The sequence below is a fragment of the Bubalus bubalis genome, chromosome 9 (genome assembly GCF_019923935.1).
Source record: "Bubalus bubalis isolate 160015118507 breed Murrah chromosome 9, NDDB_SH_1, whole genome shotgun sequence".
NCBI classification, from domain to species: Eukaryota; Metazoa; Chordata; class Mammalia; order Artiodactyla; family Bovidae; genus Bubalus; species Bubalus bubalis.
The window spans coordinates 12,609,713-12,625,347 of record NC_059165.1 but is presented as its reverse complement, the minus strand read 5'-3'; the positions used below and the strand labels follow the sequence as shown (position 1 = coordinate 12,625,347).

The following is a 15,635-nucleotide window of genomic DNA, read 5'->3' as shown; positions in this document are numbered from 1 at the left end:
GTGTTTTGTGTGAAAAAAAAAAAAAAGTGTCCATAATGTCAAAGTGTAGATTTCTTGAAATGGAAATTGAGCTGGTGGGCAGGACTGTGACCCTCTTGACTGCTTAGATGTTGTTTCCTTTACTTGCCATAGGGTCCTGTAACAGGATTGGAATGTGGTCCTTGAAGCTTTCTTCGATGGCCTCTGAAAGGCCTAAGAAGTTGGTTTAAAGGTTTAGAAAATTAAGGTGCCTGAGTTCAAGAACTTGGAATGTGAAACTCCTCTCAGTATCCTAATGTGCTCACACTGAAGTCCCCATTAGATTCGACCCTGAGTTGCCGTAGTGAGTGATATCTGTGGATAGATTGTTGGAATGAAGCAATTAATCTGGTTTTAGGAAAGAGGGCTCCTTTGGAGAGAGTTCTTTGAAGAATGGTGCTATTGAAATGCAGGGCAGTTGTGTCTCCTCAGAGCAGCCAGCCTCACCTCATGCTCTTTACAGATGGGCCACCATATGTTTTATGTCCGGATCCTTATAATTTGCCTGCACACCCCAGATGGCTCTGCGTTGCACTTAATTCATTTCAGCATATCTCATTTCTTTTAGTATAATCTGATGATTGGGCTGCAGATTCACCCGTGCAGGCCTGACATTGCGGAAACCGCCTTGAATGGTGAGGTCTTTATGTCTGCATCATTCATGAGAGCTCTAGACTGACAAATCCTTTAGTAAATTTCATTTACTGGGATGAAAATATGGTCACATCATAGATGGTATGATTTGAAAAAATAAATCTGTAGCTGCACATTTTGAATTCTGCCCTTGGGAAATGAAAAGGATACTTTTATTCTTTTTTTTTTTTTTCCTTAAGCAAACCTCTACGCTTCCTGAATGGAGATCCAATATGGGAGTTCCTTGCTTACTCATACACTTCATGGTTTTCTTGGCTGCATCCTTGAAATTGTTTCTGCTCTGCATTGTCTTGGCATTTTGACAGGAGGCTTACTTTACCGCCTCTTACAGGCAAAGTGTGCATTGTCATTATAAATTCATGAAGCCTAGATATTTCTGGGTGTATGCTGCAAATTAGTCATTATACACAGGAGCCTGTGATGGGGCTGAAACTGCTGACCCACATGCACTTTCTCTCTGGTTAGCCCTCCTACATCCCACCGTCTCTATTCAAAAAGTCTGTTAGAAACCTCATCCAAAACAAAGGAATCCAAGGAACTGTGTTTTGTGTGAGATTTCTCAAAGGAATCAGCACCTACCTGCTATGACAAAGGGCGTGGGGAAGGGAGGAAGGGAACAAAAAAGGATCTGGGAGTCTAGATTCTGCTTTTCCTTTCTAAACAGTTGCATCTGCATTTCCATGCTGGTCTTACTTTTGATATTTTTATGACTATTTGAAATAATTATAAGTAAGTGTACGCTCAGCTAGATTTTATAGACCATAAAAAGAACAGAATAGGCCCTGCAAGTTTAGCGGAAAGTTCTTGTGTTGTCATTTATGTGTTGTCCAAAAGCTGTTCGATACTGAATGAGCCTTGGCTCATATATTTATTTTCTTGCTTACTGCTTGCTGTGAATCTGATTTTAAAAGAAAAAGAGAAAAGATGTTGCTGTTCCTGAAGTGTGTTTTTTTTTTGTTTTTGTTTTTTTTTAAGCTATCAAGTACTGTCTTGGGAATCAGAAATTTTGTTGGGGGAATGAAAACGAGATTTGAGGAAAGGCACATGTCCTGGGCTTCATGCTGGCAGTTTACAGTCCAGCCAGGTCAAGGCCTTTAGTGTCCCTTTGTCTTGATTTTCCCATCTGTAAAATGGCTTTAATACCGCTTTGGGGGTTGTTGGCTGGTTTTATTTTTTTGTTTCCACTTTTGCCTTTTTGAGTAAAAACAGTTGAAAGATGATTTGATCTACTTTGTAGAGAGGAATTCTATAAATACTAGAGCTGCTTTTGTCGACTTTGGAATGAGAAAACATGAAAGAGGCCAAATGCATAAAGATGTATCTGTGATTTTTATTTAGTGCCTTTAAGTAACAGCTGTAAATTCACAGCTCCAAAATATTAAAATATTTTAATCTTCTCTTTTACTTGTGTTAAGTCAGATATCCAGTCTTGACTACATTTTCCCTTTTTGGTTTTGGAAACTTAGGGATGGTTGGGGGAGTGCCTTACGAGGTTGTCATCGACTCCTCGTTTCCCCAGCTGATGCCAGGAACAAAGATTACAGGCTATTTCACTCATTTAAAAGCAGTTTACTACTGAAAAGACTAAAATATCTTTCTACGATGATTATTAGGGTTAATTTTAAAGTCTTTATCAGATAATGTCCTAAATCTTGATATCATCCTGAAGTTTTGTTATGCCTAAATCTTGAATAATTACACATTTAATAATACTCTACTGACTGATGCACCCCCTCGGATATTTCATGCCTAGAAAAGATCACAGAATTTACTTTCGAACAACCTATTCATTTCTCAGATGAGGAACCTAAGACTTGAGATTGAGGCTCCTCCATAGTTGAGATACCTATAAAGAATGTGCAGGTAACACAAATAATGTGTTACAGTTCATTTCTATAAAATTTGAGGTGGACAATATAGAAAATTGTTTTTCTTTTCCGTGTTTCTGGTGTTCTCCTTTTAAGGAATACAATATTAAACTGATTAGTACACACACTGACCTAGTATTGGCAGTTCATTGTGGGTTTTGTGCTTTGAGAGATTTTACAAACTTTTGTCTAAAAAGTTAGGGGCAAACCATAATTTGAAAACTCACTGTTTAAATAGTAGGGCAGTGATCGTATGATTTTTCATTACTTTATGTTAGCTTTGCTTAAATCATTAAGTTTATGTGAATCATTGATTTAAGGGGGAAAAGTAGTTTTATATATACTCAAAGAATTCTGTCTCTGGTTCTGTTTCTAGAAAAAAACACAGTTGGTGGGATCACCTGTCAGTGTCGTGTACATTTTGAGTTAGCATACTTTTACTGTGAACTGTTGAGGAGCTAGAATCCCGGGGTGATTGATATTATGGGATAGTGAATACCTAGCTTGGTCAAATCAGTCACTTTATTTTTTTAAACGATCATTTACACTTTGTAGAAACCAAGGGATTATGTGTGTTAGTTTATATGCAATTTGTTGGTAAATATTTCTCAAGAAAGACAGAATAACGTAGTACCTGGATTTTTTCCTGATATTCTTGCCCTGTAGCTAGAGTAGAATCGGGTAAAGGTGTTTTAACTAATCACGCTATAATTTAGGAGTTTCCCCTCCCTTAAGTGTGCAGGCTTTACTCGTGATTTTGTGTACAGACTGTGCTTTTCAAAGCAAATTACTTACGCAGTTTTCAAAATCAAAACAAAGTTCACATCTTTGACTTGGCCTTAGAGCAAAGGGATCTTTCTCAAAATCTATAAACAAGAGCAAAGTTGATAAAATATTTCCTTTATCGTTCCCTTGTAGTTTAGCCTAAGAACACCTGGCTAAACTCCTGTTCACTCGCAATGGCCCACGCTTTAGTTGTTAAGTTAACCAGCTGCATGCAGTGGTTCTTCCAGTGGCTTACTTTGTGAGAGGCCAAGAAGCCACAATGCAACCCTATTTCTGAAGGCCTTCTTAAAATAGGAGTATAGGAAATAGAACAAACAGTTCCCAGGGGAGAATGTCCTTTTCTCATGCAGCTCAGAAAGTTGTGAAGCCTTTTAAAAACATTCGGTCTTAATCTTCTTTTTCCTAGGTGACTGCCAGCAGCCAGCTCAGTGTCGAATCCAGAAATGCACCACGGACTTTGTGTCCCTGACTTCACACCTGAACTCCGCGGTCGATGGCTTTGACTCTGAGTTCTGCAAGGCTCTGCGTGCCTATGCTGGCTGCACCCAGCGGACTTCCAAAGCCTGCCGTGGTAACCTAGTGTACCATTCTGCTGTGTTGGGTATCAGCGACCTCATGAGCCAGAGAAACTGTTCCAAGGATGGACCCACATCGTCTACCAACCCGGAAGTGACCCATGACCCTTGTAACTATCACAGCCACGCGGGAGCCAGAGAACACAGGGGCGGGGACCAGAACCCTCCCAATTACCTTTTCTGTGGCTTGTTCGGAGACCCTCACCTTAGAACTTTCAAGGATCACTTCCAGACATGCAAAGTGGAAGGTGCTTGGCCACTCATAGACAATAATTATCTTTCAGTTCAAGTGACGAATGTGCCCGTGGTCCCTGGATCCAGTGCCACTGCGACAAATAAGGCAAGTGTACTTTTTTTTCTTCTTCTTCTTTCCTTCTGTAACTTTCAGATGTTTGATTCTTCAGACGACTGTTGAAATATGATACAAAAGACCTTGTTTAAAAGGAACTTCTGTTGGCCAGCTCGGCACAGAAGGTGGATAAAGGATTAAATGAAAGTTACTTGGTAAAAAAAAAATTTTCTCACTGGAATTCTTGTAGGTCTAAGTTTAAATAGGCAATGATATGAAAAATAAAAAGGAAACAGTGAAGTTGGGTTCTCTAGGGAAAAGGCAGGCCTGTTTAATGAAAAAAAAAGTTCTTTTTTTCCAGTGATGTCATTTTTGAGTGCAGATGTGTGTGGCTCTTGAAGAAATCCATGTTCAGATTTATCAGATGACTGCAGTGGGTGCTCTGAACAAAGAACGCCGTGGAACCTAAGAGAGCGACTCATCAGGAAACCTTATTGGAAACTTGGAAGCTATAGTAAAACGTGGTGACCAGGGAAGTTAAGAAGTGGATTTTGCAGAGCAGTAATACCTAATTCCGTGTAACCTCAGGATAAAATTTAAGTCAACCAGAAGGGAAAACTGACAAAATTAAGCTTACCGGGTCTAGCTGCCATTGTCTGTGGTTGGTGTTTGTTCATTTTAAAGAAACTGATACTGATGAGGGAGCCTCGAAGCCAGCGTTAAGGCATCAGAGTCTTAGTGCAAACAGGTGGCGAGGAGCTGTGACTGGGTTTCCAGTTGTCAGGCCAAGCTGATTCAGGCGTTAGTAAATAAAGAGGTCCAAAAGGGTTTTCCACAAAAATGGTGTCCCAGGGGCTTCCCTGGTGGCTCAGTGGTAGAGAAGAATCCACCTGCCAGTGCAGGGGACACAGGCTCAATCCCTGGTCCAGGAAGCTCCCACATGCCTCCAGACTACTAAGCTCACTCACCATGTCTACTGAGTCAGAGCTCTCCAGCCCGTGTCCCGCAACAAGAGAAGCCACCACAATGCGAGGCCTGCACCCCACAACTGGAGATGACCACCCCCCACTCTGGGCAGCTGGAGAAGGCCTGCAGATAGTAAGGAAGACCCATAAACAAATTTTCTCAAATGTTTCTATTGTTAAAAAAAGTGTAACAACAAGGAACCAGCTCCTTGGCTGTCTTCTCCAACTATAAAATCACACATACAGGTTTTCTTATTTTGTATCATTTCATTTTGTTTATTGTATCTTTTCATCAGTTGGGTTAGATTAAAATGTAATTGACAGCTAGCAGGCTTTTATAATACTTAAGGACTGTTCTCTTGATTCCAAGCCTTGCCTTCAAACATATGTAGCATAGTTTTTAAGTGAATTTAAATTATTTTACTTGGCATTTTGTGGAGGGAATTTTAGCACACTTCCAGAGACTGTATGGAGACACCCTGGGGTGTCACAAATCTAAGATTAGAAGTCATCACCTTGAACAAAGGAGACTATACATTGGCCTAGACATCTTAGGGGAACTTAAAACTATTTACACTTCAGTTCCCAATAAAACCCAAGGTTGCCTTTCCAAACCTTATGTCTCAAATAAACTTTTCTTCCTCTGGATTTTGCAAGTATATAATTTTTCCTGTCTGTATATTACAATATGTATTTGCTATATGTTATAAAGTTAATAGCTGCAAAGTCATAAGGTAAGCAATGAGCAACAATTTATCATTGCAGACTCAAAGGGCATAAAACCTGGTAATAGGTTTTGAAAAGACATGGCACTGAAAATTCAAGAAGGCAATTCCATTGAAAATGCAGAAAATCATCAATTTTGCAGATAATTGAGGGCTTGGAAGGGTAGCTTTCACACGATACTTTTGAGATTAATAAGTGCTGTGTGCATGGGAAAATTTACAGTTGACCCTTGGACAACATGGGTTTGAACCCAGCCAGTCCACATATGCGGATTTTTTTCGGTAGTGAATAGTGCAGTACTGCATGATCCCTGCTTGAATCGGGTACAGAACCCTGTACACAGAGGGATAGCTATAACGTTATAGTGGATTTTCAACTGCCCAGGGGTCATTGCAACTAACTCCCCTGTTGTTCAGGGGTCAGCTGTATTGTTTCTTTCACAAGCCCAGAGTTTTATTTTCCAAGCCTTCTATCCAGTCACATGTCACTCCTATTTGGTGTTCAGCCTTTCAAAACTGTACTTTTTACTGATCGTGTTGAAAATATCTGGGGACAGCTGGTTGCCTTATGAGTATGCATAGTATATGAATGCAACAGTTGACATTGAAGTACTTTAGATCATTCTATTTCAGTTGTGGTTGAACCTATCATAGTTTTTAGCAAATAACGTAAGTACAATTTGTTTTCTCCCTCACTTTGGTGAGGATCAAAGGTTTTACCCTTTCCAGAAAGGAGAGAGGGAAAAGTTATCTATCTTTTAACATAAATTCAAGCAGACAACGAGAATGTTTGGTCTTTAATTGCCCTATGGGAAAGTATTCCCCCACATCTGGTGACCATGCTGTTCAGCAACAAATTACTCTATAGCTTCATGACCTCCAGTGCTTGTTTTTTTTTTTTCTTTTCTCTTTTTGTAACTCTCTCCAAAGCTGCCCAAAAGCATGTGAAGGTTACTGTTTGAGGGCCTGTCTCCATGTTGGTATGGCCTTTGCTGGTGAAACCAAACAAAGACCTAAAATCTTGCACTGCAATTCCTTCTGCTATACCCAGGACCAAAATAAAACTTTTTAAAAATTTCTAAGCAGTGAAAACAATCCACTCTGGTATTCACTCCTAGAGAATCCCATGGACAGAGAAACCTGGTGGGTTACTGTCCATGGGGTCCCATAGAGTCAGACATGACTGAGTGGCTAACACATATACACACACACACCACGAAAAAAATGCGATGCTGAAACTATCGTATCTAAGCAGCCATTCATTCCACCACCCTCAGCATGAAAGCAAAGCACTGGACTCAGGTATTTTCCTCAGGCAACTCAGTCCTGGGGCCATGGGCTTCTTGAGCAGGCCATCACCTTCAAGGCTGTCTTTGTGAGCTCTGCCTGCCCCCTGAACACCCAGGTTTCCCTCATCATGGAAAGACAAAGCTTAGGGGGGAAAGAAATCTAAACAACAGAGGGAAAGAAAACAAAGTCATCTCTGGTCAGTTCAGTTCAGTTCAGTCGCTCAGTCATGTCTGACTCTTTGCAACCCCACGGACCACAGCACACCAGGCCTCCCTGTCCATCACCCACTCCTGGAGTCTACTCAAACTCATGTCCATTGAGTCGGGGATGCCACCCAGCCATCTCATCCTCTGTCGTCCGCTTCTCCTCCTGCTAGCGAAGCCTTTCTTCGCCAGGCCTGCAGTGCTTGATGGTGTGGTATCATCTCCCCTGGTCCATGTCCTCTCCCCCTACCCAGCTGTGCACAGGTATGCCTTCTCAGGGCTGAGGCTCTGGGCTGTGCCCTGCACCAGCCTGTCCGGTTCCCTCCCTTCCCCAGAGTCTGTGTGCTTGGCCACCTGGCTAGCTCGATGCGTTCCTAGAGGGGACACCAGGGTTGTTTTTCCCCCCTGCTGCCAGGGCTCCTTGGCACACCTGCACCACCTCTGCTGAGATCCGTGTCCACTCTGGGCCACCTTCCCCATCTTTGTCTACAAGAGGCGGGCAGCTTCAGACCTGCAAATGCTCTGCAGAAAAGATATGAGAGAGGGGACGGGCTGAGAACGGGCAGGGTTGGCTCTGTGGGAAGGAGCACTGTTTGTATTTGGGGCTCCAGGGGGATACAGTGCTGTTTTCTCTCCTGATCCTCACACAGATAAACAAGCAGATCATCTGTGGAGGGTGCTGGGCAGCGTACCTTCTCTTCCACGTTCTCTTTGCCCACCCCTCAGTCTCAGCTTCATGTTGTGTAACTATGTATCCCTGTTTATGTGGGTCTAAGAAGGAATTGCATATGCCATGATTGCAGAAGGCAATTTTGGTGTGAATTATTTCATTGGAGTCCTAGTAGCATGTATGAAAATCTCCAATTTCTCAGGTACATTTAAAATGATTTCCTTTTCCCTAAAATTTCAAGGATGCATTTATTATACATCTAAACAATGGTCTTTCCTTGTAGCTCAGTTGGTAGAGAATCTACCTGCAATGCAAGAGACCAGGGTTTGATCCCTGGGTCGGGAAGATCCCCTGGAGAAGGAAATGGCAACCCATTCCAGTGTTCTTGCCTGGAGAATCCCATGGACAGAGGAGCCTGGTGGGCTACAGTCCATGGAGTCGCAAGAGTCGGACATGACTAAGCAACTAAACCACCAAACAGTGGCAATACTTTTAACAATTATTTTGTACAAATACCTTGTGTACTTTTGCTTTGTCTTTCAAACCTTTCCTTTCAATGTAATCATGTCCTTTTTTCAACATTCTAGCTTGCTTATCCTATTCTTCAAAGTCAGGGAAACAACATTGCAAGTAGGAGGGGATATTGAGATGACAGCCAGTCCTTTATAGATCTTCAGACCCTTCTATACTGCATCCGTTAGTGAGAGAAGGTGGTTTACCTTCAGGCAGTTTGGTTTTGGGGAGGAAGTGTGTTCCTTGTGCTTGACCAAGCCAGGCAAGTGGACACTCAGGTGCTTCGTACGTCCTTGCCGCTGCCCCAGGCCACCCGCTGCAGTAACCCATGGGCAGCAGGGCTCTGTGCCTATCCAAAGCATGAGAAGAGAGCCTGTCTTTCAAAGTCCATAAATATCTGTACTTCTGGAGCTGTGGCTACTTGCTGAGAGATTTTCCTGGAAATCACCACTGGCTGATGATACTGGAGATACAGGAAGTCTTGAGTTCCTGGGCTCTATTCTCGCTGGCTGCCCACAGTGTTCCCTGGTGATAAAATGCCCTTCCCTTGTAGGGTCCTGGAGCACGAGTTGGGTCCTCTCCTGCTTTTGATGCCCCTTAGCATGCCCTATTGTTCAGCAGGAGAATGTGGGCACGTAAACCAATGTTCTGGGTCATTCTCTGTTGGTTATAAAGTCAGAGCCAGATGTGCCTCTGTTGCAAAGCCTTCCAAGGATCTTTTTTTTTTTTTTTTAGGCATATCTCTGGATCAGGCTTTGGGAATCTGTCCTCTTTTGACCCTAAGTCTAGTGGATTTTTTTTGTAGCTAAGTTTTTGTAACCAGTTATGTTTTTAGTATCTTTATGGAGACTCTGTGAGCTGCACAGTGGTGATCATTCTTATTTTTGTCCACTAAGGAAGATGCCTCATCCTCTTGTGTACAGAATTAGGTTTTGAATACAGGGACCCTGTCCTTGCATGCAACACTGTTACAGAGGCGATAGGCTATTCTTTGAGAATATAGATTCCTTCCAGGAGCTCCTTGCAGATAACTAACCCTTAAAATCTGAGATTGCTCTTTGTTATGATTATCTGTTAATACAGATAACTCTTGCCATCTTTAAGTTTTGCATCTTGTCCTGGTCCTCCTTGTTTTGCAGAAATGTTTTAAAAATTACAAAAAGTTGCAAGATATATTGAGCTATATTGTTGAGATATATTGCAGAACAGATGGGAAAGAAGTTTGCAGTTGTATAGCTCCCTGTGCAGAATACTGTGTTCATTTCTCTGATAAAAAGTACTATTTAGTGTTGCATTGGAAACCCCAAGCATTGAAGGGCCTATGGTGTCTGGGAGATGCCGAGGTGAATGTAGTCTCTGCCTTAGTCTAAGCTCATAACTAAACTTTGCTGCCTTCATGTCATGGAGAATTGTGGGGTTTGTGTCGGGGGTGGGGGAAAGCCGTTTTTAGGGTTTCTTTTCAGAACATTGGGGGCCCATGCTATAGGCTGGTTCCAAGTGCTGCAAGTTGCCTCAGGGGGTCAGGACCAGGAAGCTGGGCCTGAGAGATGGGCCGCTGTACCTCGGACATAACCCTGCCCACCGGCCACTGTCGCTGGTCAGTGTTCTCACTCTCAGCACTCGGTACCGTCTCCCTTTTCACCTCCCACCCTTAAGGTGGTCCCTCACCTACACCCAGATTTCCTCACTCCTCTGAGATACCCTAGCAGGGTCTGGAACCCTGGTTGCTGTTGTTGAAAGGTAGTTGATCTTTAATACCCAAAAGCTTGCTAGGGTAGTTGAGCATCAGAATCACCAGTTCTTAGTTAAGTTGATTTTTCAGGGTCTGTCTCATTTTTAAGACTCATAAAAGCATGTCTTAGATTAATCCTTTTCCTCCCTGAATTTCTTTATTGTAGAGACAATATTAAAAGAATAGTTTCTAGAACAGAAACCAGCTACAGTTGTTCCAGGTGGTGGTATTCCTGTTGGCCCTTTTCTGCTTCCTGCATAGCTCTGGTTTGTACTGGATTTTAAGGTCTTAGGCCCAGAAACTTTCACCTTCGCTTCATATAGTTTTCAGCAGACTGCCTGGGGGTGATTATATTTGGGCAAAGGAAGCAGAAGAAAAGGGGGCGACATTCTTAGCTCCATGATGTACCCTTAATGTGAATGATCATTTTGGGGGATGAAAACAGGCCTACCTGGCTTATTCTTTAGGCCATACTTGAACAAGATCTGCCTTCATTTTGTCTGTACAAACTGCATGTACTCTGGGTAACTAGGCCTCTGTCTTCTTTCTGTTCCCTGGAAGGAAGAAATATATAAGATGTCAGTGAAAACTGTCTAAAAATGTATAAAATTTGTCTCTGTATACCTTGTCAGTTTTACATTTCAAATCTCTGCGTGTGCCAGGGTCTCCGTCCCAGACGTGGTTTGGAAGGGTGAAAAGGACCTTCCGAATCTCCCCGTATGTAAGTGACAGTAACCCGGTGCCTGCCTGAGCCAGCCAGAATTCCCTGCGAGTGCTCTGGGCCTCTGCTACTTGAAAACAAACCTACCCTCCTCCATAGTTTGAACCAGAGGCGCCCAGCCAAGTCTGATACACAGCTGAGCGTTAGAACTTGTTTTTCTGTCACATTTCCAAATGTCTCTCTCTGCCCTGTTAAATTTTCTTTGAGTCAACATTTTGAGAGGAAGGGGCAAGCAGGAAACATTGGATGGTTGGTATTTTTTCTTTTTTTTTGGTTGTTGGCTTCAATTAATGCTAACCAAACAGTTTCTGCCCCTGCGGAATGTGGCATGTAAAAAGAGTCATACCTACAGTGTCGAACAATGAAAGCTGCTACCTTACCCGTTTCGTCTTTATTTGTTTTGACTGCAAGTAGAACTTGCTCTTCCACTGGTTTGGATTTTGTGTTCTCCTGGGTGGGGTAACTTCAGGACTTCTTAAGCTGCTCAGCTTGTCCTAAGTATAACAAGAATTGCAGCACACATCTAAGATGCAGAATTTAACGGGGGAGCCTTGCAGTGAAAACCCGTTGCTGTTGGGTCTAGAAAGAACTTCAGATGAAATTGGGTCTGTGCAGAGAGGAGCTCAGTATGTCCCAGTGAGCTGGTTCTTTTAGGAGTCGGAGCCCAGAGAACCTTAGCTCCTGCTGGTGGGGTTGCCTCAGTGCTGGAGCTGACTGTGTACGCTGGATAGGCTTAATGTGACAGCATTTAAAGACCAACTTCTCATCTGCTCTGCATGTGCCCCTGAAAAGGGTGTCAGTGTTTGCTCTTTCCTTTTTAAAGGTGTGAGTACACACACAAGCACACGTGTATGTTTATGTGGGGTCCATGCCTTCCCCGCTCCCTGCCTCAGGAAAATGAAGACAGAAGGATATTGTTTTGGAACTTTCCAGTTAACTGGCTTCTTGGAATATATGGTCACCACCTCTAACCACCTTGTTCCTGACTGGGCTTTGCTTTTTTTTTTTGTTAATAGCCCTAGGAACCTGAAACTGACCCTAGAAGTGACAGAATGTGAGTGCATTGAGACCTTTAAGCCCTTTTGCTTTTTAAATTACCTCCCCCAACTGAAAACCGATCAAAGGGGCTGTGATTTCCTGATAATCCCCGTCTGTTTGGGAAACAGCTGTGCTGAACCTCAGACCAGAGCGTTCACCCGGGGTGCTGCGAGAGCCTGGGGATCTGTGTGCCCCCGCTCCACCCCATTAGGAGGGAGATCCCAGAAAGCCAGACCTGCCGGGACAGATTCCTGCCCCTGAGTGACTGCAGTATTTTTAGCCTCTGGTCCAAAGCACAGCAGCTTCCCTGGTGGCTCAGAGGGTAAAGCGTCTGCCTGCAATGCGGGAGACCTGGGTTTGATCCCTGGGTCAGGAAGATCCCCTGAAGAAGGAAATGTCAACCCACTCCGGTATTCTTGCCTGGAAAATTCCATGGACAGAGGAGCCTGGTAGACTCCAGTCCACGAGGTCACAAAGAGTCGGACATGACTGAGCAACTTCACTTTCACTTTTCCAAAGCATAGCGGCAGCCTCGGCCTGAAATACCGTCCCCACACACCTGACTTCCCATCTAGAAGTCTAGCGAGGGCCTCCTCACAGTGCAGAGACCGGGCACAACAAGCAAGAAGGTCCGTCTGGAGTTCTCCGGGTGCCGGGAAGGCCAACGCACCCCAGGCCTCCCCTCCTCCCTGTAAACTCTGCACCTTGTGCCTCTGGTCTGTACAAGGAAGCTGGCCCATTTCCCTCTGAGCCTATTTATGCTTCCAGCCTTCCTTGTTTTAAATGTACAAAAATCGCTCTTTGGATGTCAACTTTTTTTTTTTTTGCCTGTCGCTTTTATGTATCATCCCTGGGCCTGCTTCTCTCTCTCTCTCTCTCCCCCTCTCTCTCTGTTTCTCTCTCTCTCGCATGCTGTTTCCAGCCACGGAGCTTAATGCTTCCCCCCTGGACCACCCTAGCAGCCTCAACTGTGGGTGTCCTTCTCCTCTGGTTTGGTTTCTTCTTTCTCCAGCTGCTGCCAAGAAGCCCTCCAGCAGCCAAGGCAGCCCTTGTTCCTGCATGTATTACCTAGGGCAACCCTAAGAATAAATAAGTCTGATCCATTCTGTGTCTCTGGAATCCTGTGAGTGCTGCTACAGCGGAGCTCGGTGGAAAGAAACGCAAGAGGACAGAGAAACCTATTTGGGGATCTTTAGGAGGCTGTAGATTTTTGTAGTCTCATTTAAGCCTGAAAAGGGATCTAGAGGGAAATTTCTTCTGCCAGCCTCCTCTGAAACTCATGTACGGCTTTCTTCCTGTTAGCTATCTTGTCCTGGCCCAGTGAAGTGACTTAAACTGTGCTTTTGTAGATGTTGAATTCAGACTGTAGGTAGATAGCTGATGCTAGGCTGAGTTGCAATGGTAAAGTTACATTTGTTTCATTGAGTTCATGCCTTCCTGGCAGATTTTTTTTGTTTCTTCTTTTTTTTTTTTTTTTTAGTTTTTCAGGAAAATGATCAATGACATCGATTACTGACCTCCTTAAGTATGGTCCATGTACTCTCCAGAAAGTTATTCTAGACGGATATGCTTTTATTTTCTACCTCATAAAAAGGAGCGAAAGCCCGAGTTCTCCCCAGCCTAACTGAGATCCATCCTTAGTGCTTCAGAGCTTCCTAGTCTCGGACTTCTCTCAACATTGAGAAACATTGGCCCACTCGAGTTAAGATGATGTGTTTTAGAGCTGGCGATAGAGCATGTGTGTTTATTTCTTTGAAACACACACTCTCGTAGGAATGATCTTTGTGTTCAGCTCTGAGGACTAAGCAGAGGCTGTATGCCGCTGACCTGGTGAGAGCAAAGGCCATGGGCACAGCGTTCTCTGATTTCTCCCACAGTCATCTGTTTTTTTCAACCTATAATTGCACCCAGAGGATCTGAGGAAGTAGACACATCAGCTAATTACATGAAATAAAATTAATCTAAGCTTTCTTAACGCAAGCAGAATTTTAACTGGATACCTGTCAACATTGGGTTTCCCTGTGTTCCAGGCTGATTTCCTGTGATTTTCAGTTTGATTTGCTGGCCCATCTTAACCCGAGAGCTGGAGCCCCTTGTCTATAAAAGTCCCAGTTCTGGTATTAAGAGAATTCCAGTAAGGTCCCACACATGCAGTGCCAAATGGTCTGATTTAAACCCCGGTAAACATTTCTTCCAAAGAATGATAAGCACAAATAGTTCAGGGCACAGCCTGTGGGGAATTCTGCTGTTTGAAAACCTCCTCACAGCACTGTGCAAGGCTGTTGAGCTTGGAGAAGCTCTGTGCATTGGCAAGGCAGTGCCTGGTTCTGTGGGTGACCTCTCTTTCATATAGTTCATTTTTATTTTTATTTTTTTTTCCTGATGGAAAGGAGAGGCAGGTGCCTCTCAGTGTTGGCATTTCACAGCAAACCCTAAATCCTTTTTGCCTTTCTCATGTGGAAAGGTTGATTTGTAGCTGCTGTCTTGCTTCTCCTAAGAGACCCTGTAGGTGGTAAAGATCTCAGGGAGTGAAACATTAAAAATGAATGAGGAGACTGGAGTAGTGTGTCTGAGGTGGGGGTTGGGAGGAGCTGGGCGGGGAAGGTTTAACAAAAGGCATTGATGTTTTAAATGCACAGAAATGCCATCCATCAATAATAAATGGTGTGGCATAGAACAGATGTGCCAAATTGAGTTATTACAGCATATGGATCAGTTCGTAGAGGGGGGAAAAGTAAAGAGCATAGCTGTTTTTAAATTATCTGTTTAAAAGCTTTAGAATACAATTTTGAATGTCCTATTGTGACCCTCTGATAGCTGCTAGCTGGAAATAGGAAATGTGTGGAATTGCCACACATTTCCATCAACATTTGAGTTTTTTAAAGGAAGAATTATTGAGAGTGAATACATTTTATTTAATTTTTCTGAACAGGAGGATAGAATTGGAAAATGGATTTCTGGCCCTTTCTGGTTAAGTGCTTGCTTTTTAAGACCTCAGGTTGCAATTGTATGAGGGATGAAAATACCTCACACAACTTGTCAGGGACTGTTTCCTAGTGTTTTCTACATTTCCATTGCTTGTATCTCTAGGTACCTCTTCAATATCTACTTAAACTACGGAGGACCACTCAAGAAACCTCTCATTCATTACCCTCAACATCGTGATTCAAGGGCTGATTCTATACATAGACTCTGAGAGCAAATTATCTCACCTAAAAGAGAAACTACTAGAGAAACATCAACTTCCTTGTCTTGTAGAGAAAGTCACTCCTAGGAAATTCGACAGATAGACAAAAATGCATTAGGTAAACTGGAATATTTTGTGAGTGTAGACAGTAATACAGAGGTTAAGCTGTAAGTTTCAGCTGTCTTCCAGAGGTGTGGGAGTTACCTGTAAGTTTCACCTGTCTTCCAGAGGTGTGAGAGTTACCTGTAAGTTTCACCTGTCTTCCAGAGGTGTGAGAGTTACCTGTAAGTTTCAGCTGTCTTCCAGAGGTGTGGGAGTTACCTGTAAGTTTCACCTGTCTTCCAGAGGTGTGAGAGTTACCTGTAAGTTTCAGCTGTCTTCCAGAGGTGTGGGAGCTACCT

General features: G+C 43.3%; 1 protein-coding gene across 1 annotated transcript in view; it reads left to right on the top strand.

Annotated features, from left to right (window-relative positions):
• Positions 1-15,635, top strand: part of RGMB (repulsive guidance molecule BMP co-receptor b) — a 28,996-nt gene that overhangs the window by 6,624 nt on the left and 6,737 nt on the right. The window contains exon 4 of the mRNA XM_025292197.3: positions 3,733-4,241. Within this exon, the coding sequence (XP_025147982.1) occupies positions 3,733-4,241 (509 nt within the window). The remainder of the gene's footprint in view (positions 1-3,732; positions 4,242-15,635) is intronic.